General features: G+C 42.7%; 1 protein-coding gene across 3 annotated transcripts in view; it reads left to right on the top strand.

Annotated features, from left to right (window-relative positions):
• LOC129696117 (probable phospholipid-transporting ATPase IM) overlaps window positions 1-26,488 on the top strand; it is a 199,420-nt gene that overhangs the window by 89,493 nt on the left and 83,439 nt on the right. For all 3 annotated transcript variants that reach the window (XM_055633597.1, XM_055633586.1, XM_055633606.1), the window contains 4 exons: window positions 368-526; window positions 4,044-4,132; window positions 8,827-9,023; window positions 22,195-22,403. In XM_055633597.1, coding sequence (XP_055489572.1) covers window positions 368-526; window positions 4,044-4,132; window positions 8,827-9,023; window positions 22,195-22,403 — 654 coding nt within the window. The remainder of the gene's footprint in view (window positions 1-367; window positions 527-4,043; window positions 4,133-8,826; window positions 9,024-22,194; window positions 22,404-26,488) is intronic.

Genomic DNA, 26,488 nt, shown 5'->3' on the forward strand with positions numbered 1-26,488 from the left:
AATATTGAACAATGCAGAACAAATATTGAACAATCTGGTGGCAGAGAGGTGAATATTAATAGGAATACCTAGCAAGCGGACTGGTTTGTCTTGGAATGTAATAGTATTGCCACTCCACTCATCCAAATGCATTTCCATTACATTGCTGACTTGAAGAGGCTTAACTGGTCAAAATTCATGGGGCTTTGCATATACCTTGTTGTTGATATGGTAAGTTTCTAATCAATGTGGCCACCTAAATATTGCTGGTGGGAGTATATTGTGATCATTTTGTCTCTTTATTAATCTGGCTGATGAATATATTTTAATTGTAACAACAAAATTAATCGGCAAGCATATAATCATGTTACATCTTTACAAATTGTAGGTGAGGTTAAATGTGAACCGCCCAACAACAGGTTGGACAAGTTTAGAGGAATGCTTACCTACAAGGAAAATACGTATTCTTTGGACAATGAAAAAATAATACTACGTGGCTGTACATTGAGGAATACAGATTGGTGTTATGGACTTGTTATTTTTGCAGGTAAGCGAAAAGCAAGACACTTCATAGCAATTACGAGCAGGATGGTAAAAAAGTCATTTGATTATATCATCAAATTTTATTATACTCTTTTAATTCTTTCGATTATTATACTCTTTAAATATGGTCCTTACATCTGTTAGGACACACATGTGTTTAATATTAACTTTCAAGAATGAAATATCTGTCTGAGCTTACATAGCAACAGTGTAAATGATGGTTGACACAGTTACACATGGGGCTGTCAATGCCCTGTGTGAAAGCATAATATGTAGCTTATTGGAAAGGTGAAATGCACTTGACATTTCTTGAACTGTGTCCATATAACCATATAACCATATAACCATATAACAATTACAGCACGGAAACAGGCCATCTCGGCCCTACAAGTCCGTGCCGAACAAATTTTTTTCCACTTAGTCCCACCTGCCTGCACTCGTACCATAACCCTCCATTCCCTTCTCATCCATATGCCTATCCAATTTATTTTTAAATGATACCAATGAACCTGCCTCCACCACTTCCACTGGGAGCTCATTCCACACCGCTACCACTCTCTGCGTAAAGAAGTTCCCCCTCATATTACCCCTAAACCTCTGTCCCTTAATTCTGAAGTCATGTCCTCTTGTTTGAATCTTCCCTATTCTCAAAGGGAAAAGCTTGTCCACATCAACTCTGTCTATCCCTCTCATCATTTTAAAGACCTCTATCAGGTCCCCCCTTAACCTTCTGCGCTCCAGAGAATAAAGACCTAACTTATTCAACCTATCTCTGTAACTTAGTTGTTGAAACCCAGGCAACATTCTAGTAAATCTCCTCTGTACTCTCTGTATTTTGGTGACATCCTTCCTATAATTGGGCGACCAAAATTGTACAATAGGTGTCCACCAACCTATTTCTGTTGACCAGGTATTTGAATTCTGCTCCTTTGAAATAAAGTTATGACTTGATTTCACAAAATTAACATTTATGTCACCCTATTTCCCCTTGTCTAAGCACTTCCATATCCGAGGCCAGCGAATTCCTTGACGTGACCTTGCCACATCAACTCATTCTAAACGGGCATGGGGAAGTTAATATATTCACCAAATAAATTGAAAAGTAGAAATAAAAAGAATCTGGTGTATTAGAAGAATAAAAAGTAATATTTGGCTGAAGAAGGGTTTCGACCTGAAAAATCACCCATTCCTTCTATCCAGCCTGTCCCACTGAGTTACTCCAGCATTTTGTGTCTATCTTCGATAAGAAACCAGCATCTGCTGTTCCTTCCACGAGGTAATATTTGGCTCCTGTGTTCATAGGATGAGATAGAATATAAAACAGAAAAGGATATTTGTGTTTGACGGAACTGCAGATGCTGGTTCTCCCTGTTTCTCCCCAGAGTGCTGACAACCTTGTTTTATGATACATACCTGTGCTATCACTATAACAATCTAATTCTAACTCCATAACATTGTTTCTCAGCTCATCTACTAGTGAGACTTTGTTTACACCAATGTACCACAAAACTCCTTGATGATCTTCCTTGTTTTTCTCCATAGTAAATTGTGGACATTCTAACCTTTGCAGAATGCTCTTAGCCACAACTCATTTCCTACTGATTCAACCACCTTTCTTATACCAAAATGGCCCTTCAGGCTACTTATTTTCCTGAGGTCCAGATCAATGAACTGCGGCATCAGTATTTTTTTTGTATTTTGCAGCTGAAGTTTGGATTCCCTTATCATGTGAGACTCAGATTTTTGATTTATGTATGTTACAATACAGTGCCCACTTTTACTGCTGTTTGGAATTTTATTCAATTTGGTACAATTTGGACATTGGTAATGATACAATACATATGTTTTAAAATTATCATTGTCAGATCTCAATTTTCCTGGATCTTTTTTTGCTTTTACCAAACATGCTGGTGCAGAGAACCCTTCTTTCTATGTTTTGTCAAATCTTGATGTACTGGGCTAAAAATTATGCGAATGTATAATTAATTTTCAAGGTGGTCAAGAGAGAAGTTATTAAGGAGAGCAATTGGTGTTAACAAAATAAATAGGTTCCATAAAATTCGAATGAAGCAAGCTGAATTGGCTAAATTAGAAATAAATATATTAAGATAAAGATATTGGCAGGGGGGAGGAGGGGGACAGTATTCTAAGTTTATTGCTTTAGAATGGGGCAGACAGATGTTTCAATAATGAGTGGAAAGATGTGGATTTTTTAAATTATTTATTTGTTTTTCAAAGATCTATTTGAAGGCATATCCCATTTATGCTATTACAAACCCACTGACTCCCACACCTATCTCGACTACATTTCTTCCTACCCTGCTTCCTGCAAAGACTCTATGCCCTACTCGCAATTCATCCGTCAACGCCACATCTGTGCCCAAGATGAGATGTTCCATACTAGAACATCCGAGATGTCCTCATTCTTCAGGGAAAGGGGTTTTCCCCTCCCATCATAAATGAGGCCCTCACTCGTGTCTCCAAGGTACCCCGCAGCTCCACCCTTGCTGCCCCTCCCCCTAGTTTCAACAGAGACAGAGTCCCCCTAGTCCTTACCTTCCAAACCAACAGTCGTCACGTACAACACATAATCCTCCGAAATTTCCGCCACCTCCAACGGGATCCCACCACTAGCCACATTTTTCCATCTCCACCCATTTCCGCCTTCCGCAGAAACCTCCGCTACTCCCCAATTAACTCATACCTTCCCACCCAAACCACCCCCTCCCCAGGTACCTTCCCCTGCAACTGCTGAAGATGTAACACCTGCGCTATACCTCCCTCGACTGTCCAGAGACCCCGACAGTCCTTTCAGGTTAGGTAGAGTTTCACTTGCACCTCCTTCAATCACAACTACTGTATCCGTTGTTCAAGATGTGGACTCTTGTACATCGGCGAGAGACCAAACGCAGACAGTGAGATTGTTTCACGGAACACCTTCGCTCAGCCCGCGTAAACCAACCTGATCTCCCGGTTGCTGGACACTTTAATTCTCCTTCCCATTCCGACACAGACCTTTCTGTCCTCGGTTTCCTCCATTGTCAGAGTGAGGCTAAACGCAAATTGGAGGAACAGCATCTCATATTTCGCTTGGGCATCTTACAGCACAGGTGTATGAATATTGATTTCTTGCACTTCAAGTAGCCCCGACATTCCCTCTCTTTCTATCCCTCCCCTACCCAAGTCGCACTAATTTCTAATTTTCACCCTACAAGCAGCTTACAACGGCCTGTTTCCTTTATCATCATTACTTTTTTGCATCTCTTTCATTCATTGTTCTTTATCTCCACATCACCGTCGATATCTCTTGTTTCCCTTATCCCTAACCAGTCTGAAGAAGGGTCTCAACCCGAAAGGTCACCCATTTCTTCTCTCCAGAGATGCTGCCTGTCCCGCTGAGTTACTCCAGCTTTTTTTGTCTAGCTCCCATTTATACATGCTCCACATAAAACTAAGGATCTACCTGTTTATTCTTATTTAACAGTGTAATTTCCATGTAACCGATCACTTCTTATTTTAAGGACAAGACACCAAATTGATGCAGAACAGTGGATTGTCAGCTTTTAAAAGAACTAATATTGATCGCCTTATGAATACTCTTGTGTTATGGGTAAGTATGGGTCCAATCAACAGAATATGGATAGTCATTGATAGGTAATATTTTAAAGAATTGAACTGGATAGTTACTCAGAATATTAATCATTGCAATATTAAAAGAGCTGTTAGATTAGCTGTTAGATTTTATACACAACAAAATATGATGTTGTAGAGGCACAAACGTCGTGAATAAATGGATTCTTTATTCAGGCATTGTAGGTTAGATATACATGCACGTTTAGCACACTAACATAATAGTCATTGTTGTTGCTGAGAGGCTACTCCAGTTGAACTCCTGCTGAAGTGGTGGGACACTCATGAAGAAAGAGGAAGAGGAAAAGAGCGAGAGAGGGAAGGTCTGCTCTTATATACTAGGGCACACCCCTATACCCCGTGACTCCTTTCCGTGACTGCCCCAGATTCGCATAGCAAGAGTGGCCTAACCACGCCGCTACAATGTTTAGAAAAAGAAGGAACCGCAGATGCTGATTTACAAAAAAAGACACAAAATGCTGGAGTAAATCAGCTGGTCAGACAGCCTGAAAAGACAAAAAAGTGTGAGATAAGTATAGAAAAAATGCTAATTGTGAAGCCGGAAGAAGGCAAAGACATGGAAAGGGGACAGTGTTCAGGGAAAGAGAGGAAATGGGTGCAAATCCATGTGGGGCACTGGGAAGAGAAGGAGGGAAGATTGGCCGAATGTCAGAGGCAAACAGTGGGGAAAAAAGCAGGCTTTTTCTGGTTGACTGCCGGTGACTAGTGGTGTTCCGCAGGGGTCAGTGTTGGGTCCGCTGCTTTTCACATTATACATTAATGATTTGGATTATGGCTATGTAGCCAAGTTTGCGATGACACGAAGATGGGAAGTAGAAGTAGAGAAAGCAGGGAAGGACTTGGACAGGTTGGGAGAGTGGCCAAATAAGTGGCAGATTAAATACAGCTTAGCAAAGTGTGCTAAGCTTAGTTTACTTTATGTGTACCGAGGTACAGTGAAAAGCTTTTTTTGCATGCTAACTAATCAGCGGAAAGAAAATACATGATTACAATCGAGTCATGACGGCGGATGTTAAGGCCACTGGACAGTAGTCGTTATGGCACAAGATCTTGTTTTTTTTTGGCACCGAGATGATAGTAGTCTTCTTGAAGCAGGTGGATACCTCAGAACAGAGTATGGAGAGTTTAAAGATGTCCATGAATACTCCCGCTAGCTGGTCCCCGCAACTTCTAAGGGTGCAGCCAGGGACTCCATCTGCTCCAGTTGCTTTCTATTTTCTAAATGCAGAGAGGATTTGGAAATCAAAGGTGCAAAGGGACTTGGGAGTGCTAGAGCAGGATTCCTAAAGGGTTAATTTGCTGGTTGAATCAGTAGTAAGGAAGCTAATGCAATGTTAGTATTCATTTCGAGAGGACTAGAATATAAAACCAGTGATGTAATGCTGAGGTTGTAATGGGCGCAGGTCAGACCACGTTTAAAGTACTCTGAACAGTTTTGGGGCTCATATCTGAGGAGGGATGTGCTGACATTGAAAGTGGTCCAGAGGAGGTTTATGAAAATGATCCAGGGGGTGATTAGGTTAACATATTGTCAGCTCAGGGGGTGTTTGATTGAAACTTCCCGAATAATGGAATGCCTAGATAGAGTGGATGTGGAGAGGATAATTCTGGTAGTGGGAGAGTCTAGGACCAGAGGGCACAGTTTCAGAATAAAAGGCCGCCCCTTTAGAAATTAAATGAGGAGGACTTTCTTTAGTTACAGGTGCTGAATCTGTGGAATTCATTGCCACAGACCTCCATGGAGGCCAAGTCTTTGGGTATTTTTAAAGCGGGGCAAGGTTCTTGATTAGCAAGGGTGTCAAAGGTTACGAGGAGAAGGCAGGAGAATGGTGTTGAGAGGGAAAGGTACATCGACCATGATTGAATGAAGGTACAGACTCGATGGGTCGAATGGCCTAATTCTGCTACTATGTCTTATGAACATGATCCATCCTGGTGTACAACACATTGTCAATAACAAGGCTTGGGCTGACAACTTGGAAGCACCTTGTAAATTATCATCCTGAAAAAGTGAAAACCGTTATCCCTCTAATCTTGGATGACATTTATTCACCCTCAGCAACACACTTGGATCCTTCAGAATTCAAAAGGATCAGCCTTATCTAAACTTGCTTCGAAGAGAGGAATGAACATGATCCTTCATAGCTTCCTCATTTCAAAATTCAAATTGAGAATGAGGTGGAATCCTCCACCTGAAAGAAATTACTACATAATACTCATGCCACTTGGTACTATCAATAATAGAATACAGTAAACCCTCGCAATAACGAACCTCTTTATAATGGATTATGGTTATAGCGGACTGAATCTGTTTGTTATTTCACGGAGTGACCACTAGGCGGATAGAGCAATTCTTGGGTTAGTTTAGTTTACAGATTCTATGCATTGATATTGCTCTGTTTCTTCCACTGTCTTTACTACTGTACTAGTTAAAGTGTTTTGAATACACGGAATATTAAATTAAGCTGTTTAATAGGATTTTTGAACCATTTTAGCTTAATTTAGTTCAGAGATAGAGTGTCAAAACCAAGTCCATGCCGACATGTGATCACCCAGACACTAGTTCTACACTACACACTAGGGACAATTCACAGTGTGTAGGATAGAACTACTGCAGTGGTTCTATCTTTCCTTCCACATTGCAAACACAAAGACATTGTGGCAGCGTGGGTTTCCCCACTGCAAAGACGTGCAGGTCTGCAACGCAACTGGCCTCCGCGAACCTCGCAAACCGCTGGCAGAGCTGCTCCTTCTCTTACCCTCCCCCCCCACAATGCCACAGACCCAGGCTGGACCCTGCCCACGGGTATCTGGCACACCAGCCCCACCCCACACACTAGGGACAGCCAACCTCGTGCAGGATTGAGCCAGAGCACCTGGATGAAACTCACGCGATCACAGGGAGCACCGAGGCCAGGATCGACCCAGGTGACACGAGGCAGCAGCTCCATTAGCGACCCACAGAACCCACACAACTGCACAAATTAATGGTTGTTTTCCTCTTAGTGCTGTTCATATTAATTCCCTTATTCAATTATAGCGAATAATCTGTAATAACAGACACCATCATCCCCCATGTGGTCTGTTAAGGCGAGGGTTTACTGTAATTTGGTTAATTGACATATTTTTGAATGGAGCAACATATATTTGAATGGTATTCATTGCCTCTGCTACCAGTGCACAGTGGCTGTGTTATATATGACCCACATGATACATACAACGACATATATTTCAACATGATACGGTTTCTTTGACAGAATCTCCAAAGCTTATGTTGTTTATCATTGAGAATAATGGAATTGATTGCCTCAACATACCCTTCAAAATCACAAACTGTTATGAGTTTCAGAGGTATCACAATTTCTTTATTATTACTGGATCAATATTCAAGACTCCTCCATCACAATAACTGAATATGTCCTGCCCTTTCACCAGAACAGACCTACCAGAGGGGTGGGGCACAGTGATATGCAGGAGAGAGGGAATGGCCCTTAGAATCCTAGACATTAACTCACAGTATCATTTTAGGAAAGGAAGGTAGACAAAAATTCTGGAGAAACTCAGCGGGTGAGGCAGCATCTATGGAGCGAAGAAAATAGGCGACGTTTCGGGTCGAGACCCTTCTAAACACTCCACAGATTCCATCGATTCTACTCCATAGATGCTGCCTCACCCGCTGAGTTTCTCCAGAATTCCTGTCTACCTTCAATTTTCCAGCATCTGCAGTTCCTTCTTAAACATTTTGACTACTCCACTAGAAATCTCCTCAAGGTATGCCTACTTTGAAGAAGTTCTCCTGAAGGGTCTCGACCCGAAACGTCGCCTATTTTGTTCGCTCCATAGATGCTGTCTCACCCGCTGAGTTTCTCCAGCATTTTTGTCTACCTTCGATTTTCCAGCATCTGCAGTTCCTTCTTAAACATTTTAGGAAAGGAAATCTCTTGATTACCACTAACCTTCCTGCTTAAGTTTATGAATCATTATTTCTGAATTTTGATCAATATCTGGAAGAAACACCAAAAGCACCAAGCACACAAATGTATTCTGGAAAGGAGACTTGTTTTCAATCATCAAGAGTACTTGGTTACTGTACTTCTGACTGAGCCAGCAAGTCCTTAAGGATGCAGCTGTCAGACCGAACATCCGCAAGTAGTTAGCCAATCTATCTTCGCTAGTGTACCCATAGCAGATATGTTTATCCTCCTTGGCCCAGTTGCACAGGGTTAGAGTTGCTGCCTTACAATGCTTGCAGCGCCGCAGACTCGGGTTCGACCCCGACTACGGGGACTGTCTGTAGGGAGTTTGTACATTCTCCCCATGACCTGCGTGGGTTTTCTCCGAGATCTTCGGTTTTCTCCCACACTCCAAAGATGTACAGGTTTGTAGGTTAATTAACTTGGTAAATGTAAAAATTGTCCCTCGCATGTGTAGGATAGTGTTAATGTGGGGATCGCTAGTCGGCTCGGACCCGGTGGGCCGAAGGGCCTGTTTCTGAGCTGTATCTGTAAATTAAACTGAACTAAACCTCAACTAGCCTTCCATCCCATTCTTTCCCCACCATCACTTTAATCAACTTAAGTAATGAAGTGCTTACTATTTACTGCTGACTTCAAAATAAAACAGATTTTAATCATCTTTGTTCTGTGTTTGCAGATTTTTGGCTTTCTTGGTATCATGTGTACAGTGCTGGCTATTGGAAATGCTATCTGGGAAACTTATAAAGGATATTATTTTCAGGTCTACTTGCCTTGGGAGCAGGACATTCAAAATTCTTACTTGTCAGGATTTCTTGTGTTCTGGTCATATGTGATCATTCTGAACACTGTTGTCCCAATTTCCTTATATGTGAGGTGAGTGTTTTTATTTCAACTATATGTTTATATATTTTGATACCTTTAAACTTACATATCAACATATTAACTAATTTCCCACCTCAATATTTGTATGTCTTTAACAATGTGTCTTCTTCTGTAAGTTGATGTTGTATTTTCTCTCATTCTAGTATCAATTGTTCTTTTGCAATTGTAATTGTAATTGATTTTATTAGCCAAGTCTGAAAAAAAAACAAGTATGTAAATCATACTAGGAATTTGATTTGCCATACAATCATACCAAAAAAGCAACAAAACACACAACCACATAAAACATTAACATAGACATCCATCACAGCGGCTCCTCTATATTCCCCACTGTGACGGAAGGCAATAAAGTCTTATTTTCTTTCCTCCTGCGTTGATATGGTATGGTAGTTTCAATTATACTTCAACCTATTTTGCTCTAGCAAATTTCACTTTCTATGGAGCTTCATTTATACTTCAACCTATTTTGCTCTAATAAATTTCACTTTCTATGGAATCATCCTAACTGCCTGTGAGTTTTTCTTCCAACTGTCTTTGTTATATTTAGATTTATGCAGATCAGTTTATGGCGATCAGTTTTCTTATTCCACACCCCCTTCTCTTTTCTTTTGAGAATCGGTTGCGGTGCTTTTTAATTCTACTGAAGAACTACAATAAATCATGTACTGCAATGGCAATCACCTTCTCAGAGCTCCAGATAGCAATAGGTGATTGGAAATGGGATCAGAATCTGATAAAGAGCTTGAGGGAGAATAGCTTAATCTAGAAACATAGAAAAATAAGTGCAGGAGTAGGCCATTCGTTCCTTGAGCCAGCACCACCATTCAATATGATCATGGTTGGTCATCTAAAATAAGTACCCCGTTTCTGCTTTTTCCCCATATCCCTTGATTCCTTTAGCCCCAAGAGTTAATCTAATTATCTCTTGAAAACATCCAGTGAATTGGCCTCCACTGCCTTCTGTGGCAGAGAATTCCACAGATTCACAACTCTTTGGAGAGAACATTTTTCATCATCTCAGTCCTAAAGGACCTACCCCTTATTCTTAAACTGTGACCGCTGGTTCTGAACTCCCCCAACATCGGGAACATTTTTCCTGCATCTAGCCTGTCCAATCCCTTAAGAATTTTATGTTTCTATAAGATCCTATCTATACATAACTAAAGCTCTGATCTTGTTATCTTCCAGTTTGCACGGTCATTCTATGTGCATTAACCCGGTACGCGATAGCGCTACGATTTTTCGCTAGCTTACTCACCGTTCTCCTGTGGTGCGATTGCACCGTTTTGTTCCTATCGGTGGTCTAATGTAAAACAAGGTTTAAAAAATCTTTAAAAACGCGCGTGCGCAGATTGATCTGCTGTCCTGCCAGCGCCGCGTGGATTGGTCTTTTCTCCTGTCACTCCGCTGGACGGTCCGTCCCTTCCATCGCCATTGTGTCTTTACTGTTGCTGAGGATGGCTGGCGAAGGTTTCCAATCGGACACAATTTTCGGAGGGACCGGAAGCCCAACCTCGCCCAACCCAGCCCAATCCAGCCCAGCCCAGCCCAGCCAAGACCGGTGAGGCACGGGAGATGTCGCCAAGCGGAAAGCGGAGAATTTGATCCCGACGGAGGAGAGCGACCAGCGCCCGCTGTGAGTCTCCATCGCACCGTCAGCTCCAGCCCCTCCCCCTCTGGTTCCCTTGGCTGGCTCCTGCCTCCCCCGTAATACCCACCTCCCCCTACACCCCCCTCCCCCACAACCCTCCCTGCCCACACACCCCCTCTCCCCCATAACCGCCGTCTTTTCTCTGAGTCTCTCCCCCACACCCCTCGCAACCCCATGCACCCCATCAAGCCCCCCCCCGTTTAAATTGTTGTTATATTTTAAGAGTTATTCACATTTTAAGCTTTACTAAATCCCTTTTCCACTTGCCTTGCCCGTCAGCTGCGCCCACGCAGTAATATCTGCGCGTTCTACGTCACAATGGGAACCCAAAGGGCGGGAATGGCTGCGCCACCGGAGAGCTGCTAAGAGTGGATGGGGTGGGGGGGGGGGGTTGAGGAGGGATGGAGTGAGTGCGTGGGGGGGTGGGGGGGGGGGGGGGGTGGAGGAGTGGGTTGGGGGCTATGGGTGGGGGGTGGGGGGGGAGTATGGTGTTGGGGGCTATGGGTGAGTGGTCAACCCCGCCTGCGAAGTTATGGGCTATGGGTGAGTAGTGGAATATTGCATTGGGGAGAGGGGGGGCGGATTGCGTTGGGGGAACGGATGAGTGGTGGATTATTGCGTTGGGGAATGGATTGTGTTGGGGGACCAGGCCTCCCGTGTGACTGGGACCCAACGGATCCCACTTAGTCTAGTATATACTAAACTTAGGATTGGCCGGCATAGGAAGGAATATATCAAATGACGAAGTATTATCTGAGGAGGGATGTGCTGGCTCTGGAGAGGGTCCAGAGGAGGTTTACAAGAATGATCCCAGGAACTAATAGGTTAAACTATGTTGAGCGTTTGTCGGCACTGGGCCTGTACTCGCTGGAGATTAGAAGAATGGGGGAGGACCTCATTGAAACTTACAGAATAGTGAAATGCTTGGATAGCGTGGATGTGGAGAGGATGTTTCCACTAGTGGGAGAGTCTAGGACTAGAGGTTTTAGCCTCAGAATTAAAGGATGTTCTTTTAGGAAGGAGATGAGGAGAAATTTCTTTAGGCAAATGGTGGTGAATCTGTGGAATTCCTTGCCACAGAAAGCTGTGGAGGCGAAGTCAGTGGATATTTTTAAGGCAGAGATAGACTCTTGATTAGTATAAATGTCAGAGTTTATGGGGTGAAGGCAGGAGAATGGGGTTAGGAGGGAGAGATAGAGCACCCATGATTGAATGGCAGAGTAAACTTGATGGGCCGAATGGCCTAATTCTACTCCTATCACTATTGAACCTGTTATTAACGATGAAATGGACATCTTTCGATAAGAGTTGACTGTTGATTTGCTGCAACAGTGTAAAATGGGCAGTTTGAATTAGCTATTCATTATCAGAGCTTTCCGGACAATTAGGTATTGGACGCTACCTGAGTTTTTTGATTATGACAGCCATGATCACAAGATACCTAATAATGAAAAAGGTTTATAAGCTGCTATTGTATTATACTAGATCCTAATGTTAGTCCATTGTCCAATTTATTTGTTTCATATCTTAAGAACAGTTTTTTTTCCGTCATTAAGTGGTATGTTTATTCCAAACATTGGGTAAAAACTTTGTTATGGGATAGTCAATGGGGGTCACAGGACATTGTTGGAAATAAACTAGCACAAGGGATCTTTATTATGAATCTGCCTGATTTTTATTCTGTTGAACCAATGTTTGGGAATACACATTCACTGAATTAACATTTAGATAATGAAAAATAAGATCCCATTCCATAATTTCTAAAACCTTCAAAGAGCAGACATATGAGATAAAAAGATGCTGGAAACTTAGTTGAATCCAGTACTGGAACAAGGGCTGTCTTCATTGCAGATAGGTATATTGAAATGTGAGATCTCTAGGTTTATTTGAAAATGCAGTGAATAGTGTCACTAAGAGTGATTTAGGCCATTTGGAAAAATGGGCTGAAAGATGGCAGATGGAGTTTAATGCTGATAAATGTGAGGTGCTATACCTTGGCAGGACAAATCAAAATAGGACGTACATGGTAAATGGTAGGGAATTGAAGAATACAGTTGAACAGAGGGATCTGGGAATAACCGTGCATAGTTCCTTGAAGGTGGAATCTCATATAGATAGGGTGGTAAAGAAAGCTTTTGGTATGCTAGCCTTTATAAATCAGAGCATTGAGTATAGAAGCTGGGATGTAATGTTAAAATTGTACAAGGCATTGGTGAGACCAAATCTGGAGTATGGTGTACAATTTTGGTCGCCCAATTATAGGAAGGATGTCAACAAAATAGAGAGAGTACAGAGGAGATTTACTAGAATGTTGCCTGGGTTTCAACAACTAAGTTACAGAGATAGGTTGAATAAGTTAGGTCTTTATTCTCTGGAGCGCAGAAGGTTAAGGGGGGACTTGATAGAGGTCTTTAAAATGATGAGCGGGATAGACAGAGTTGATGTGGACAAGCTTTTCCCTTTGAGAATAGGGAAGATTCAAACAAGAGGACATGACTTGAGAATTAAGGGACAGAAGTTTAGGGGTAACATGAGGGGGAACTTCTTTACTCAGAGACTGGTAGCGGTGTGGAATGAGCTTCCAGTGGAAGTGGTGGAGGCAGGTTCGTTGGTATAATTTAAAAATAAATCGGATAGGCATATGGATGAGAAGGGAATGGAGGGTTATGGTATGAGTGCAGGCAGGTGGGACTAAGGGAAAAAAAGTTGTTCGGCACGGACTAGAAGGGCCGAGATGGCCTGTTTCCGTGCTGTAATTGTTAAATGGTTATATGGTTAATTACTTTATTGTTTGTTTATTTTAATAAAGGAGGGTATCTATGCTTGGATTTGGAGGATGTAGGTGAGATGCAAAACAAATACTTTGCATCCGTACTGATGGAGAAGGACTTGGAGGACAACAAGATCAGTACGATGAGTACAAATATGCAAGGGCAGTTTGAGATCAAGAAGGGGGTAGTGTTGAGGCTCTTGAAGAGCATTAAGGTGGATATGTCCGCCAGGTCCTGATGGGATCCAAACCAGGTTATTGAGGGGGGCAAGAGATGAGATTGCAGGAATTGATGAGAATCTTTGTTTCTTCTCTAGCCATGGGTGAGGTCCTGGAGGACTGGAGAGTGGCCAATTTTGTTCTTTTGGTTAAGAAGGAAAGTAGACAGAATCCAGAGAACAATAGGCCAGAATAGGCCGGTGAGCCTCTCGTCATTGGCAGGGAAACTATTGGAGTAAATTCTTCGAGATAGGATTTACTTCCATTTAGAAGATAATAGGCTAATTAGGGATAACCAGCATGGCTTTGTGCGCATATGGTCTTGCCTTACTAACGATTGATTTTCTTGAAGAGATTAATGAAGAGGGTGGTAGATGTTGTATACATGGATTTTAGCATGGCTTTTGACCGGGTTTTTCTTGATAGGTTGATTCAAAATATTAAGATGTACGGGATTCACAATTACTTGGTTGTATGGATTGTGAACTGACATTCATTGTGTTGTGGCGGAAGGTAAATATTCTGGCTGGAGCTCTGTGACGAGTGGAATTCTGCAGGGAGCTTTGCTGCGACATCCGCTGTTTGTGATACCTATAAAAAAGGCTTTTCATTGTATCTCGGTAACTTGACAATAAACTAATGTGAGGAAAGACATTCTTGCCATAGAGGGAGTGCAGAGAAGGTTCACCAGACGGGTTCCTGGGATGGCACTTTCAAATGAAGAAAGACTGGATAGAACCTCCCTGCTCCAATACTCAAATCCTTTTGCTATGAATGCTAACATACCATTCGCCTTCTTCACTGCCTGCTGCACCTGCATGCCTACTTTCAATGACTGGTGTACCATGACACCCAGGTCTCGTTGCATCTCCCCTTTTCCTAAACGGCCACCATTCAGATAATAGTCTACTTTCCTGTTTTTGCCACCAAAGTGGATAACCTCACATTTATCCACATTATACTGCATTTGCCATGCATTTGCCCACTCACCCAAGCTATCCAAGTCACCTTGCAGCCTCCTAGCATCCTCCTCACAGCTAACACTGCCCCCCAGCTTTGTGTCATCCGCAAACTTGGAGATGTTGCATTCAATTCCCTCGTCCAAATCATTCATATATATTGTAAATAGCTGGGGTCCTAGCACTGAGCCTTGCGGTACACCACTAGTCACTGCCTGCCATTCTGAAAAGGACCCGTTTCCTCCTACTCTTGGCTTCCTGTCTGCCAGCCAGATCTCTATCCACATCAATACTGAACCCCCAATACCGTGTGCTTTAAGTTTGCATACTAATCTCTTATGTCAGACCTTGTCGAAAGCCTTCTGAAAGTCCAGATATAACACATCCACTGGTTCTCCCTTTTCCAGTCTACTAGTTACATCCTCGAAAAATTCTATAGGATTTGTCAGACATGATTTACCTTTCATAAATCCATGCTGACTTTGTCCAATGATTTCACCACTTTCCAAATGTGCTGCTATCCCATCCCACTGACTCCAGCATTTCCCCACTACCGATGTTAGACTAACTGGTCTGTAATTCCCCGTTTTCTCTCTCCCTCCCTTTTTAAAAAGTGGGGTTACATTAGCTACCCTCCAATCCTCAGGAACTACTCCAGAATCAAAACAGTTTTGAAAAATTATCACTAATGCATCCACTATTTCTGGGGCTACTTCCTTAAGTACTCTGGGATGCAGCCTATCTGGCCCTGGGGATTTATCGGCCTTTAATCCATTCAATTTACCTAACACCACTTCCCGACTAACCTGGATTTCACTCAGTTTCTCCATCTCATTTGACCCCCGGTCCCCTGCTATTTCCGGCAGATTGTTTATGTCATCCTTAGTGAAGACAGAACCAAGTAGTTATTCATTTGGTCTGCCATGTCCTTGCTCCCCATGATCAATTCACATGTTTCTGACTGCAAGGGACCTACATTTGTTTTAACAAATCTTTTTCTCTTCACATATCTATAAAAACCTTTGCAGTCAGTTTTTATGTTCCCTGTCAGTTTTCTTTCATAATCTAGTTTCCCTTTCCTAATTAAGCCCTTTGTCCTCCTCTGCTGGACACTGAATTTCTCCCAGTCCTGTGGTAGGCTGCTTTTTCTGGCTAATGTGTATGCTTCATCTTTTGTTTTGATACTATCCCTGATTTCCCTTGTTATCCATGGATGCACTACGTTCCCTGATTTATTCTTTTGCCAAACTGGGATGAACAATTGTTGTAGTTCATCCATGCAATCTTTAAATACCTTCCATTGCATATCCACCGTCAACCCTTTAAGAATCAATTGCCAGTCTATATTGGCCAATTCACGTCTCATACCCTCAAAGTTACCTTTCTTTAAGTTCAGACCCATGTTTAACCATATAACAATTACAGCACGGAAACAGGCCATCTCGGCCCTTCTAGTCTGTGCCGAACACGTATTCTCCCCTAGTCCCATCTACCTGCACTCAGACCATAACCCTCCATTCCTTTCCCGTCCATATAACTATCCAATTTATTTTTAAATGATAAAATCGAACCTGCCTCCACCACCTTCACTGGAAGCTCATTCCACACAGCCACCACTCTCTGAGTAAAGAAGTTCCCCCTCATGTTACCCCTAAACTTCTGTCCCTTAATTCTCAAGTCATGTCCTCTTGATTGAATCTTCCCTACTCTCAGTGGGAAAAGCTTATCCACGTCAACTCTGTCTATCCCTCTCATAATTTTAAAGACCTCTATCAAGTCCCCCCTTAAACTTCTGCGCTCCAAAGAATAAAGACGTAACTTGTTCAACCTTTCTCTGTAACTTAATTGCTGAAACCCAGGCAACATTATAGTAAATCTCCTCCGTTCTCTCTATTTTGTTGACATCCTTCCTATAATTGGGCGACCAAAATTGTACACCATACTCCAGAATTGGCCTCACCAATGCCTTGTACAATTTAAACATTACATCCCAACTTCTATACTCAATGCTCTGATTTATAAAGGCCAGCACACCAAAAGCTTTCTTTACCACCCTATATACATGAGATTCCACCAGGGAACTGTGCACAGTTATTCCCAGATCCCACTGTTCAACTACATTTTTCAATTCTTTACCATTTACCATGTACGTACTATTATGATTTGTCCTGCCAAGATGTAGCACCTCACACTTATCAGCATTAAACTCCATCTGCCATCTTTCAGCCCACTCTTCCAACTGGCCTAAATCTCTCTGTAGACTTTGAAAATCTTCTTCATTATCCACAACACCACCTATCTTAGTATCATCTGCATACTTACTAATCCAATTTACCACACCATCATCCAGATCATTGATGTACATGACAAACAATAGTGGACCCAACACAGATCCCTGTGGCACCCCACTAGTAACTGGCCTCCAACCTATGTCACTCTCCATCCAAATGAAGAACTCAACCATATTATGGTCACTCTTGCCCAAGGGGCCACGCACTACAAGACTGCTAACTAACCCTTCCTCATTAGTCAATACCCAGTCTCGAATAGCCTGCTCTCTTGTTGGTTCCTCTACATGTTGGTTTAGAAAACTATTCCGCATACATTCCAATAAATCCACTTCTTCAGCACCCCTGCCAATTTGATTCACACAATCTATATGTAAATTGAAGTCACCCATTATAACTGTTTTCCCTTTGTTGCACGCATTTCTAATTTCCTATTTGATGCCATCGCCACCTCCACTACTACTGTTAGGTGGCTTGTACACAACTCCCACTAGCGTTTTCTGCCCCTTAGTGTTTTGTAGCTCTACCCATATCGATTCCACATCCTCCAAGCTAATGTCCTTCCTTTCTATTGCGTTAATCTCCTCTAATCAGCAACGCTACCCCACCTCCTTTTCCTTTCTGTCTATCCCTCCTGAATATTGAATATCCCTGGATGTTCAACTCCCAGCCTTGGTCATCCTGGAGCCATGTCTCCGTGATCCCAACTATATCATATTCATTAACAACTATCTGCACATTCAACTCATCCACCTTATTACGAATGCTCCTTGCATTGAGACACAAAGCCTTCAAGCTTGTTTTTACAACACTCTTACCCCTTATACAATTATGTTGAAACATGGCCCTTTTTGATTTTTGCCCTGGATTTGTCTGCCTGCCACTTTTACTTTTCACCTTGCTACCTTTAACTTCTACCCTCATTTTACACCCCTCTGTCTCTCTGCTCATGCTCCCATCCCCCTACCACATTAGTTAAAATCCTCCCGACAGCACTAGCAAACACTCCCCCAAGGACATTGGTTCCATTCCAGCTCAGGTGCAGACCGTCTTGTTTGTACTGGTCCCACCTCCCACAGAACTGGTTCCAATGCCCTATTTGAATCCCTCCTCCTTGCACCATTTTCCAAGCTACGTATTCATCTGCAATATCCTCCTATTTCTACTCTGACTAGCACGTGGCACTGGTAGTAATCCAGAAATTATTACCTTTGAGGTCCTACTTTTAAGTTCATCTCCTAGCTCCCTAAATTCACCTTGAAGGACCTCATCCCGTTTGTTACCTATATCGTTGGTGCCAATGTGCACCACGACAACTGGCTGTTCACCCTCCCCCTCCAGAATGTTCTACAGCCGCTCAGTGACATCCATGACCCTTCCACCAGGGAGGCAACATACCATCCTGGAGTATTGTTTGCGGTCGCAGAAACACCTTTTTATTCCCCCTACAATTGAATCCCCTATTACTATAGCCCTTTTCCCTCCCCTCCTGTGCCACAGAGCCACCCACGGTTCCAAGAACTTTGCTGCTGCTGCCTTTCCCTGATGAGCCATCTCCCCCAACAGTTTCCAAAATGGTATATCTGTTTAGGAGGGAAATGACCGCAGGGGACTCCTGCACTACCTGCCTACTGCTTCGCTGGCTAGTGGCCACCCGTTCCCTTTCTGTCCGCTTAACTTTTACCTGCTGTGTGACCAACTCGCTGTACTTGCCATTCACGACTTTCTCAACATCGTGGATGCTCCAGTATGAATCCAGCCGCAGCTCCAACCGTTCAATGCGGTCTGCCAGGAGCTGCAGCTGGACACACTTCCTGCAAACGTAGTCACCAGGGACTGACCATATCCCAGATCTCCCACATGTTGCAGGATGAGCAATGCATGGGGCCGATCTCAACTGACATGGCTTACCCCCAAATTAAATCAACTCATTCCCACTATAAAAATCGTAATCCTTTAAACTGTACCTTTACTAAAAAGCACTGTACCCTTAACTCACTGTACCCTTAACTCACTGTACCCTTAACTCACTGAACCCTTAACTCACTGAACCCTTAACTCACTGAACCCTTAACTCACTGAACCCTTAACTCACTGAACCCTTAACTCACTGAACCCTTAACTCACTGAACCCTTAACTCACTGAACCCTTAACTCACTGAACCCTTAACTCACTGAACCCTTAACTCACTGAACCCTTAACTCACTGAACCCTTAACTCACTGAACCCTTAACTCACTGAACCCTTAACTCACTGAACCCTTAACTCACTGAACCCTTAACTCACTGAACCCTTAACTCACTGAACCCTTAACTCACTGAACCCTTAACTCACTGAACCCTTAACTCACTGAACCCTTAACTCACTGAACCCTTAACTCACTGTACCCTTAACTCACTGTACCCTTAACTCACTGAACCCTTAACTCACTGTACCCTTAACTCACTGAACCCTTAACTCACTGAACCCTTAACTCACTGAACCCTTAATCACTGAACCCTTAACTCACTGAACCCTTAACTCACTGTACCCTTAACTCACTGTACCCTTAACTCACTGAACCCTTAACTCACTGAACCTTTAACTCACTGAACCTTTAACTAAAAAGTACGAACAAAAAGCAGGAATACAAACCTGGGGTTACTCCCAATCAGCTACTTCCTCTAGTCCGCTTCCACCAATCAGCGGCTTCCTCTAGACCACTTCTTTTGAAATGTGATGGAACGTTGCAGAGTGGGCAACGCTGCACCAGCCGCTCCTGAGCCTCTGTGGAACAAAGCCCCGCGCTCGATTTTTAAACCCACCGCCCGGACGCTGCACCAGCTGCTCCAACCGCTCCTGGGCCTCTGTGGAACAAAGCCCCGCGCTCGATATTTAAACTAACCACCCGGACGCTGCACCAGCCGTTCCAACCGCTCCTGGGTCTCTGTGGAATAAGGTATATGGTATGCTTGCCTTCATTGCTAGGGATATTGAATATAAGAGTCAGGAAGAGTCACACAAAGGGTGGTGGGTGTATGGAATAAGCTGCCAGAGGAGGTAGTTGAGGCTGGGACTATCCCATCGTTTAAGAAACAGTTAGACAGGTACATAAGACTTTGGTTAGGCTGCATTTGGAGTATTACAGGAAGGATGTAGAGGCTTTGGAGAGGTTTACCAGAATGCTGTCTGGATTAGAGGGTCTCAGCCACAAGGTCATGTTATATCAACCCGGATTATTTTCTCTGGAATGTTTGAGGTTGAGGGGAGACAATAGAAGTATGTAAAATTATGATAAATATAGATAGGGTAGATAATCAGAACCTATTTTCATTGTGTGGAAATGTCCAACACTAGAACTATAAGGTGAGGGGGAATAGTTTACTGGAGATGTGCTGGGCAAGTTTTGTACACATAAAGTAGTGGGAGCCAAGAACACATTGACAGGGTGGTGGTGAGGGCAGATATGATAGTGGTGTGTAAGAGGCTTTTAAGCACATGGAAGTGCAAGGAGTTCCTCATAGGAATAGATCGGGTAGATGCACAGTCTCTTGCCCAGAGTAGGTGAATCAAGCACCAGAAGACATAGGTTTAAGGTGAAGGTGAAAAGATTTAATAGGAATTTATGGGGTAAGTTTTTCAAACAAAGGGTGGTGGGTGTATGGAACAAGCTGCCAAAGGAGGTAGTTATGGCAGAGACTGTCCCAACATTTAAGAAACGGACAGTGACATGGATACATGGATAGGACATGTTTGGAGGGATATGGACCAAATGTGGGCAGATGGGACTAGTGTAGCTGGGACATGTTAGCCGGTGTGGGCAATTTGGGCCTAAGGGCCTGTTTCTACACTGTATCACTCCATGACTATGAATAGAGGGATATGGATCATGTGCAGGAAGATGAAAACTGTTTAACTTGGCATCATGTTGGATACAAACATTGTGGGCCATCTGGTCTGTTCCTGTCCTGTACTGTTCTATGTTCTTTTATATAACAGGTAAGAATATATCAAGGATGATCTGATAAAAGTGTAAACAATTATGAGACATAGGTAGGATAAATGGTCACTCTTTTTCCTTAAATTTAAAGGAAATTTGCGAGGTAAGGTTTTAACACAAAGAGTGGTAGGTGCCTGGAACGCGCTGCCTGAAGAGGAGGTGATAGCAATATTTAAGAGCCATTTAGATAGACACATGAACGGACAGAGGATGGAGGGATATAGACCTCATGCAGGCAGAATGGATTAATTTAATTTGGTGTTGTGGTCAGTATGGATGGTGAAGGGCCTGTTCTTGTGCTGAACTTTTTTAGGTTTTCTATCAATAAAATTATTTCTAGAGTTTATAGCCCTTAAACTAAATATGCCCAGTATTCAATAAATGGCTGATGGTGTACCACAAGTCCGTTTTCCTGTCTGATCCCGGCATTCTTTGATTTCATGAATACTCTTTGGAATGCAGTTTTGATTACAGTCAACAGCTAAACATCGATTGATGGCCCTTTATTCCGAGACCATGTCCCTGAGTTCTAGGCTCCAGCTAGACCTTAAAACCTCTCAGTTGCTATGCTGTTTGGTTCTTTTGAACAAAATGTAATACTAAATTGAACCACGTGAATTTTCACCGGCAATAAACAGCATAGTTAGTGGTAGTTGGATGTTACATTCATAATAAACCATGATTGGCCTGCGTATTACAGGTTTAATGCTCGTGCATTAAACATGCATTTTGCAGTACTGTTCAATTCCTTCACCAGATAACTTCAATTTTGCATATAAATCCAAAAATCCTTTACACCTAAAGCACAATATTACATAATGGCATGAATATTGGACGAGAGTCATCCACAAATAGCGTTTTTTGATTGTAGCTTTTGATAATTTAATTAATAATTGTGCTAGTCATGAATAACATCACTTCTCATTTTAGGGAAATTCAACTAAACTTCATGTGTACCATTTCTCTCAAAGGATAATTTTCACATTTGATCTCAGTGGCTTCGTATCGCCTGATCAACTGGAATATGCTGGCAGAGAAGGGCAAGATTATTAAGCTCAGAGGAAAGAACTGGTTTTGATATACCTCAGTTAGCCTATTTTAACTGATTTAGCAAGTACATTTCAAGTAAATCTCAATGAATGATTTATTGCAATATTACACATCTCAACGAAGAGAATAGAAATGAAGATCATTATTCAAAGTGGATTACTGTTTTAGCAAAAGTAAATGTATTAATGTTTTAATGAAAATAATTGATTTTTCCTGTAATTTTCTATCTTGTGTTTTTTCAACAGTATTGAAGTTATACGCTTGGGCAGCAGCTTCTACATCAATTGGGATAGTAAAATGTATTATCCAAATAAGGATATCCCTGCATTAGCACATACAACTACATTAACTGAGGAGCTTGGACAAATCAAGTATATATTCTCTGATAAGACAGGAACTCTGACACAAAACATTATGCTATTTAGCAAATGCACAATCAATGGCAAAATATATGGTAAGGAACTGAAAAGTACAAGACACGTCTCTCCCCAAAAATCGTCCTATCAGGACCCTCCTTGCCTGAGGTTATCTATTACTGGCCATGATTTGTCCTGCTTTTTTTCCTCACTCTTCCTATTACAATCAGTCTGAAGAAGGCTCCCGAACCGAAACATCACCTGTGTATTTTCTGCAGAGATGCTGCCTGACCCGTTACATTATTCCAGCATTTTGTGTCTATCATTGAAAAGTATAAGATCTAAAAGTTTTAATCTTTGCTATAATTACTGGAAAATCTTCTGGAAATGTGACTGTGGGTTTAAACTAGATTGGCAGGGGGGTGGGATCTCGTACAGAATAGAGGCAGGTGAGAGATTAGAGGTTGTTATGGAGGTCGGTGAGAGAAAGGCTAGTGGACAGAATAGACAGATGAAAGGCAGAGAGCGAGGAAGGAGGGTTGGTTTAAACTGCACATATTTTAATGCAAGAGGCCTTACGGGGAAGGCAGATGAGCTTAGGGCATGGATAGGTACGTGTGACTGGTTAAGAGAGGGGCATGACTGGCAGCTCAATGTTCCCGAGGTACAGGAGCTTCAGGAGAGACAGGGTTAAGGGTAAAAGAGGAGGGGTGGGGGATTGCATTATTGGTTAAGGAGGATGTCACGGCAGTGGTCAGAGGGGACATTATGGACAATTTGTCTAGTATGCTATATGGGTGGATCAGAGGAACAAGAAAGGGATGATCACCTTGTTGGGGTGTACTACAGGCCCCTGAATAGTCAATGGGAATTAAAAGAACAAATATGCCAGGAGATTGCAGACAGCTGCAGGTCAAATAAGGTTGATGTAGGTCAATATTGACTGGGAAAATCATAGTATGAAGGATTTAGATGGTGTGCAATTTCAGCAGAATTTTCTCTAGCAGTATGCAGAGGCCCCCATGCGTGAGAGAGCAACATTTGATCTAGTATTGGGAAGGGAAGGGCAAGTAAATGAAGTGTTTTGGGACCAGTGACCACTGTTCAATAAAGTTTAAGATAGTTATGGATAGGGACAGTGAGGGCCCACGTGTTAAAATGCACAACTGGGATAAGGCCAACTTTGAGGGTATGAGAGAAGCTCTCGCTCAAGTTGACTGGAGCAGGTTATTTGAGGGGAAAGGAACATCAGCCAAGTGGGATGTTTTCAAAAGTGATGACAAAAGCTCAGTATATGAACATCCCTGTTAGAGTGAAGGGCAAGGTAGGCAAACATAAGCAAGCTAGGCTGACAAGGAAAATTGAGGCATTGGTCAAGAATAAAAAGGACGCATTGGGACAGGTATAGGCTGCTGAGATCAAGTGCATCCCTGAAGGAGTTTCGGGAACTGAGGAATAAACTAAAAAAGGAAGGGCAAAAAAGGGGCCAGGAAATAGCTCTGGCAGATAGCATGAAGAACAAACCCAAGAGATTTTATAAATACTTCAGGGGTAAAAGGGTAACTAGAGAGAATCAGGAATCAAATCTCTCTGTGGAATCAGGGATCTCTGTGTGGAGCCACAGGGTCCTCAATGAGTATTTCTCCTTGTATTTACCAGGGAGAAAGACAGGAGGATGGAGGAACTTGGGGCAGTCAATGGAAGTGTCTTGAAAGCAGTCAGTGTTACGGTCAAAGAGGTGCTGAAGGTACCATCGTGTATGAAGGTAGACAAATCTCCAGGGCCAAGGTTTAATCTACAATTTGAGAGGGAGATGGGTAAATCGGAGGTGTCAGTATTACAGTTGAACAAAGGGGACTATGGAGCCATGAGGGAGGAGCTGGCCAAAGTTGACTGGAAAGATACCGTAGCAGGGATGACAGTGGAATAACAATGGCAGGTATTTCTGGGAATAATACAGAAGGTGCAGGATCAGTTCATTCAAAAGAGGAAAAAAGATTCCAAGGGGAGAAAGGGGTGACTGAGGCTGACAAGGGAAGTCAGGGACTGTATAAAAATAAAAGAGAAGAAGTACAACATAGCAAAGATGAGTGGGAAGCCAGAGGATTGGGTTATTTTTAAAGAACAACAGAAGGTAACTAAAAAGGCACTACAGGAAGAAAAGATGAGGCACGGAAGTAAGATAGCCAAGAATATAAAGGAGGATAGTAAAAACTTCCTTAGATATGGGAAGAGGAAAAAATTAGTTAGACCAAAGTTAGACCCTTAAAGACTGAAAAAGGTGAATTTATTTTGGGGAACAAGGAAATGGCAGATAGGTTGAACAGGTACTTTGGATCCGTCTTCACAAAGGAGGACACAAACAATCTTCCTGATGTACTAGTGTCCAGAGGATTTGGGGTGACGGAGGAACTGAAGGAAATCCACATTAGGCAGGAAATGGTGTTGGATAGACTGATGTGACTGAAGGCTGATAAATCCCCAGGGCCTGATGGTCTGCATCTCAGGGTACTTAAGGAAGTGGCTCTAGAAAAATCGTGGATGCATAGGTGATCAATTTTCCAATGTTCTATAGATTCAGGATCAGTTCCTGTGGATTGGAGGGTAGCTAATGTTATCCCACTTTTTAAGGCGGGAGAGAGAAAACAGTGAATTATAGACCAGTTAGCTGGAGTCAATCATAAAAGATAAAATAGCGGCACATTTGGATAGCAGCAACAGGATCGTTCCGAGTCAGCATGGATTTATAAAGGGAAAATCGTGCTTGATTAATCTGGAATTCTTTGAGGATGTAAGTAGAAAAATGGACAAGGGAGGGCCAGTGGATGTAGTGTACCTGGACTTTCAGAAAGCATTTGATTAGGTCCCACATAGGAGATTAGTGGGCAAAATTAGGGCACATGGTATTGGGGGTAGAGTGCTGACATGGATAGAAAATTGGTTGGAAGACAGGAAACTAAGAGTAGGGATTAATTAATTGGTCTCTTTCAGAATGGCAGGCAGTGACTAGTGGGGGACCGCAAGTCCGGTGCTGGGACCGCAGCTATTTACAATATACATCAATGATTTAGATGAAGGGATTCAAAGTAACATTAGCAAATTTGAAGATGACACAAAGCTGGGTGGCAGTGTGAACTGTGAGGAGGATGCTATGAGAATGCTGGGTGACTTGGACAGGTTGGGTGAGTGGGCAGATGCAGTTTCATGTGGATAAATCAAGTCAAGTCAAGTTTATTCGTCACATACACATACGAGATGTGCAGTGAAATGAAAAGTAGCAATGCTCGCGGACTTTGTGCAAAAAACAAACAAACAAACAAACTACAAACAGAATGGAATAGAATCACATATGCTTTTACATATTAAATATTGTGGGCGGAAGGAAAAAGGAAAAAAACACCAGCAATTTAAAAAAAAACGTAGAATGGTACAGTAAAGTTCGTCCCTGGTGAGCTAGGAGGTTACAGTCCTAATGGCCTCTGGGAAGAAACTCCTTCTCAACCTCTCCATTCTCACAGCATGGCAACGGAGGCGTTTGCCTGACCATAGCAGCTGGAACAGTCCATTGCAGGGGTGGAAGGGGTCTCCCATGATCTTATTGGCTCTGGAGTTGCACCTCCTGATGTATAGTTCCTGCAGAGGGGCGAGTGAAGTTCCCATAGTGTGTTCGGCCGAACGCACTACTCTCTGCAGAGCCTTCTTGTCCTGGGCAGAGCAATTCCCAAACCAGATTGTGATATTTCCGGTCAAGATGCTTTCCACAGCCGCTGAGTAGAAATACTGGAGGATCCTTGGAGACACTCTGAAAGTGAGGATATCCACTTTGGTAGCAAAAACAGGAAGGCAGATTATTATCTAAATGGTGTCAAGTTGGGAAAAAGGGAAGTACAACAGGATCTGGGGGGTCCTTGTTCATCAGTCAATGAAAGTAAGCATGCAGATACAGCAGGCCGTGAAGAAGCGAATGGCATGTTGGCCTTCATAACAAGAGGAGTTGAGTATAGGAGCAAAGAGGTCCTTCTGCAGTTGTACAGAGCCCTAATGAGACCACACCTGGAGTATTGTGTGCAGTTTTGGTCTCCAAATTTGAGGAAGGACATTCTTACTATTGAGGGAGTGCAGCATAGGTTCACAAGGTTAATTCCCGGATGGCGGGACTGTCATATGCTGTAAGAACGGAGCG

This window comes from Leucoraja erinacea, chromosome 1 (assembly GCF_028641065.1).
Source record: "Leucoraja erinacea ecotype New England chromosome 1, Leri_hhj_1, whole genome shotgun sequence".
NCBI classification, from domain to species: Eukaryota; Metazoa; Chordata; class Chondrichthyes; order Rajiformes; family Rajidae; genus Leucoraja; species Leucoraja erinaceus.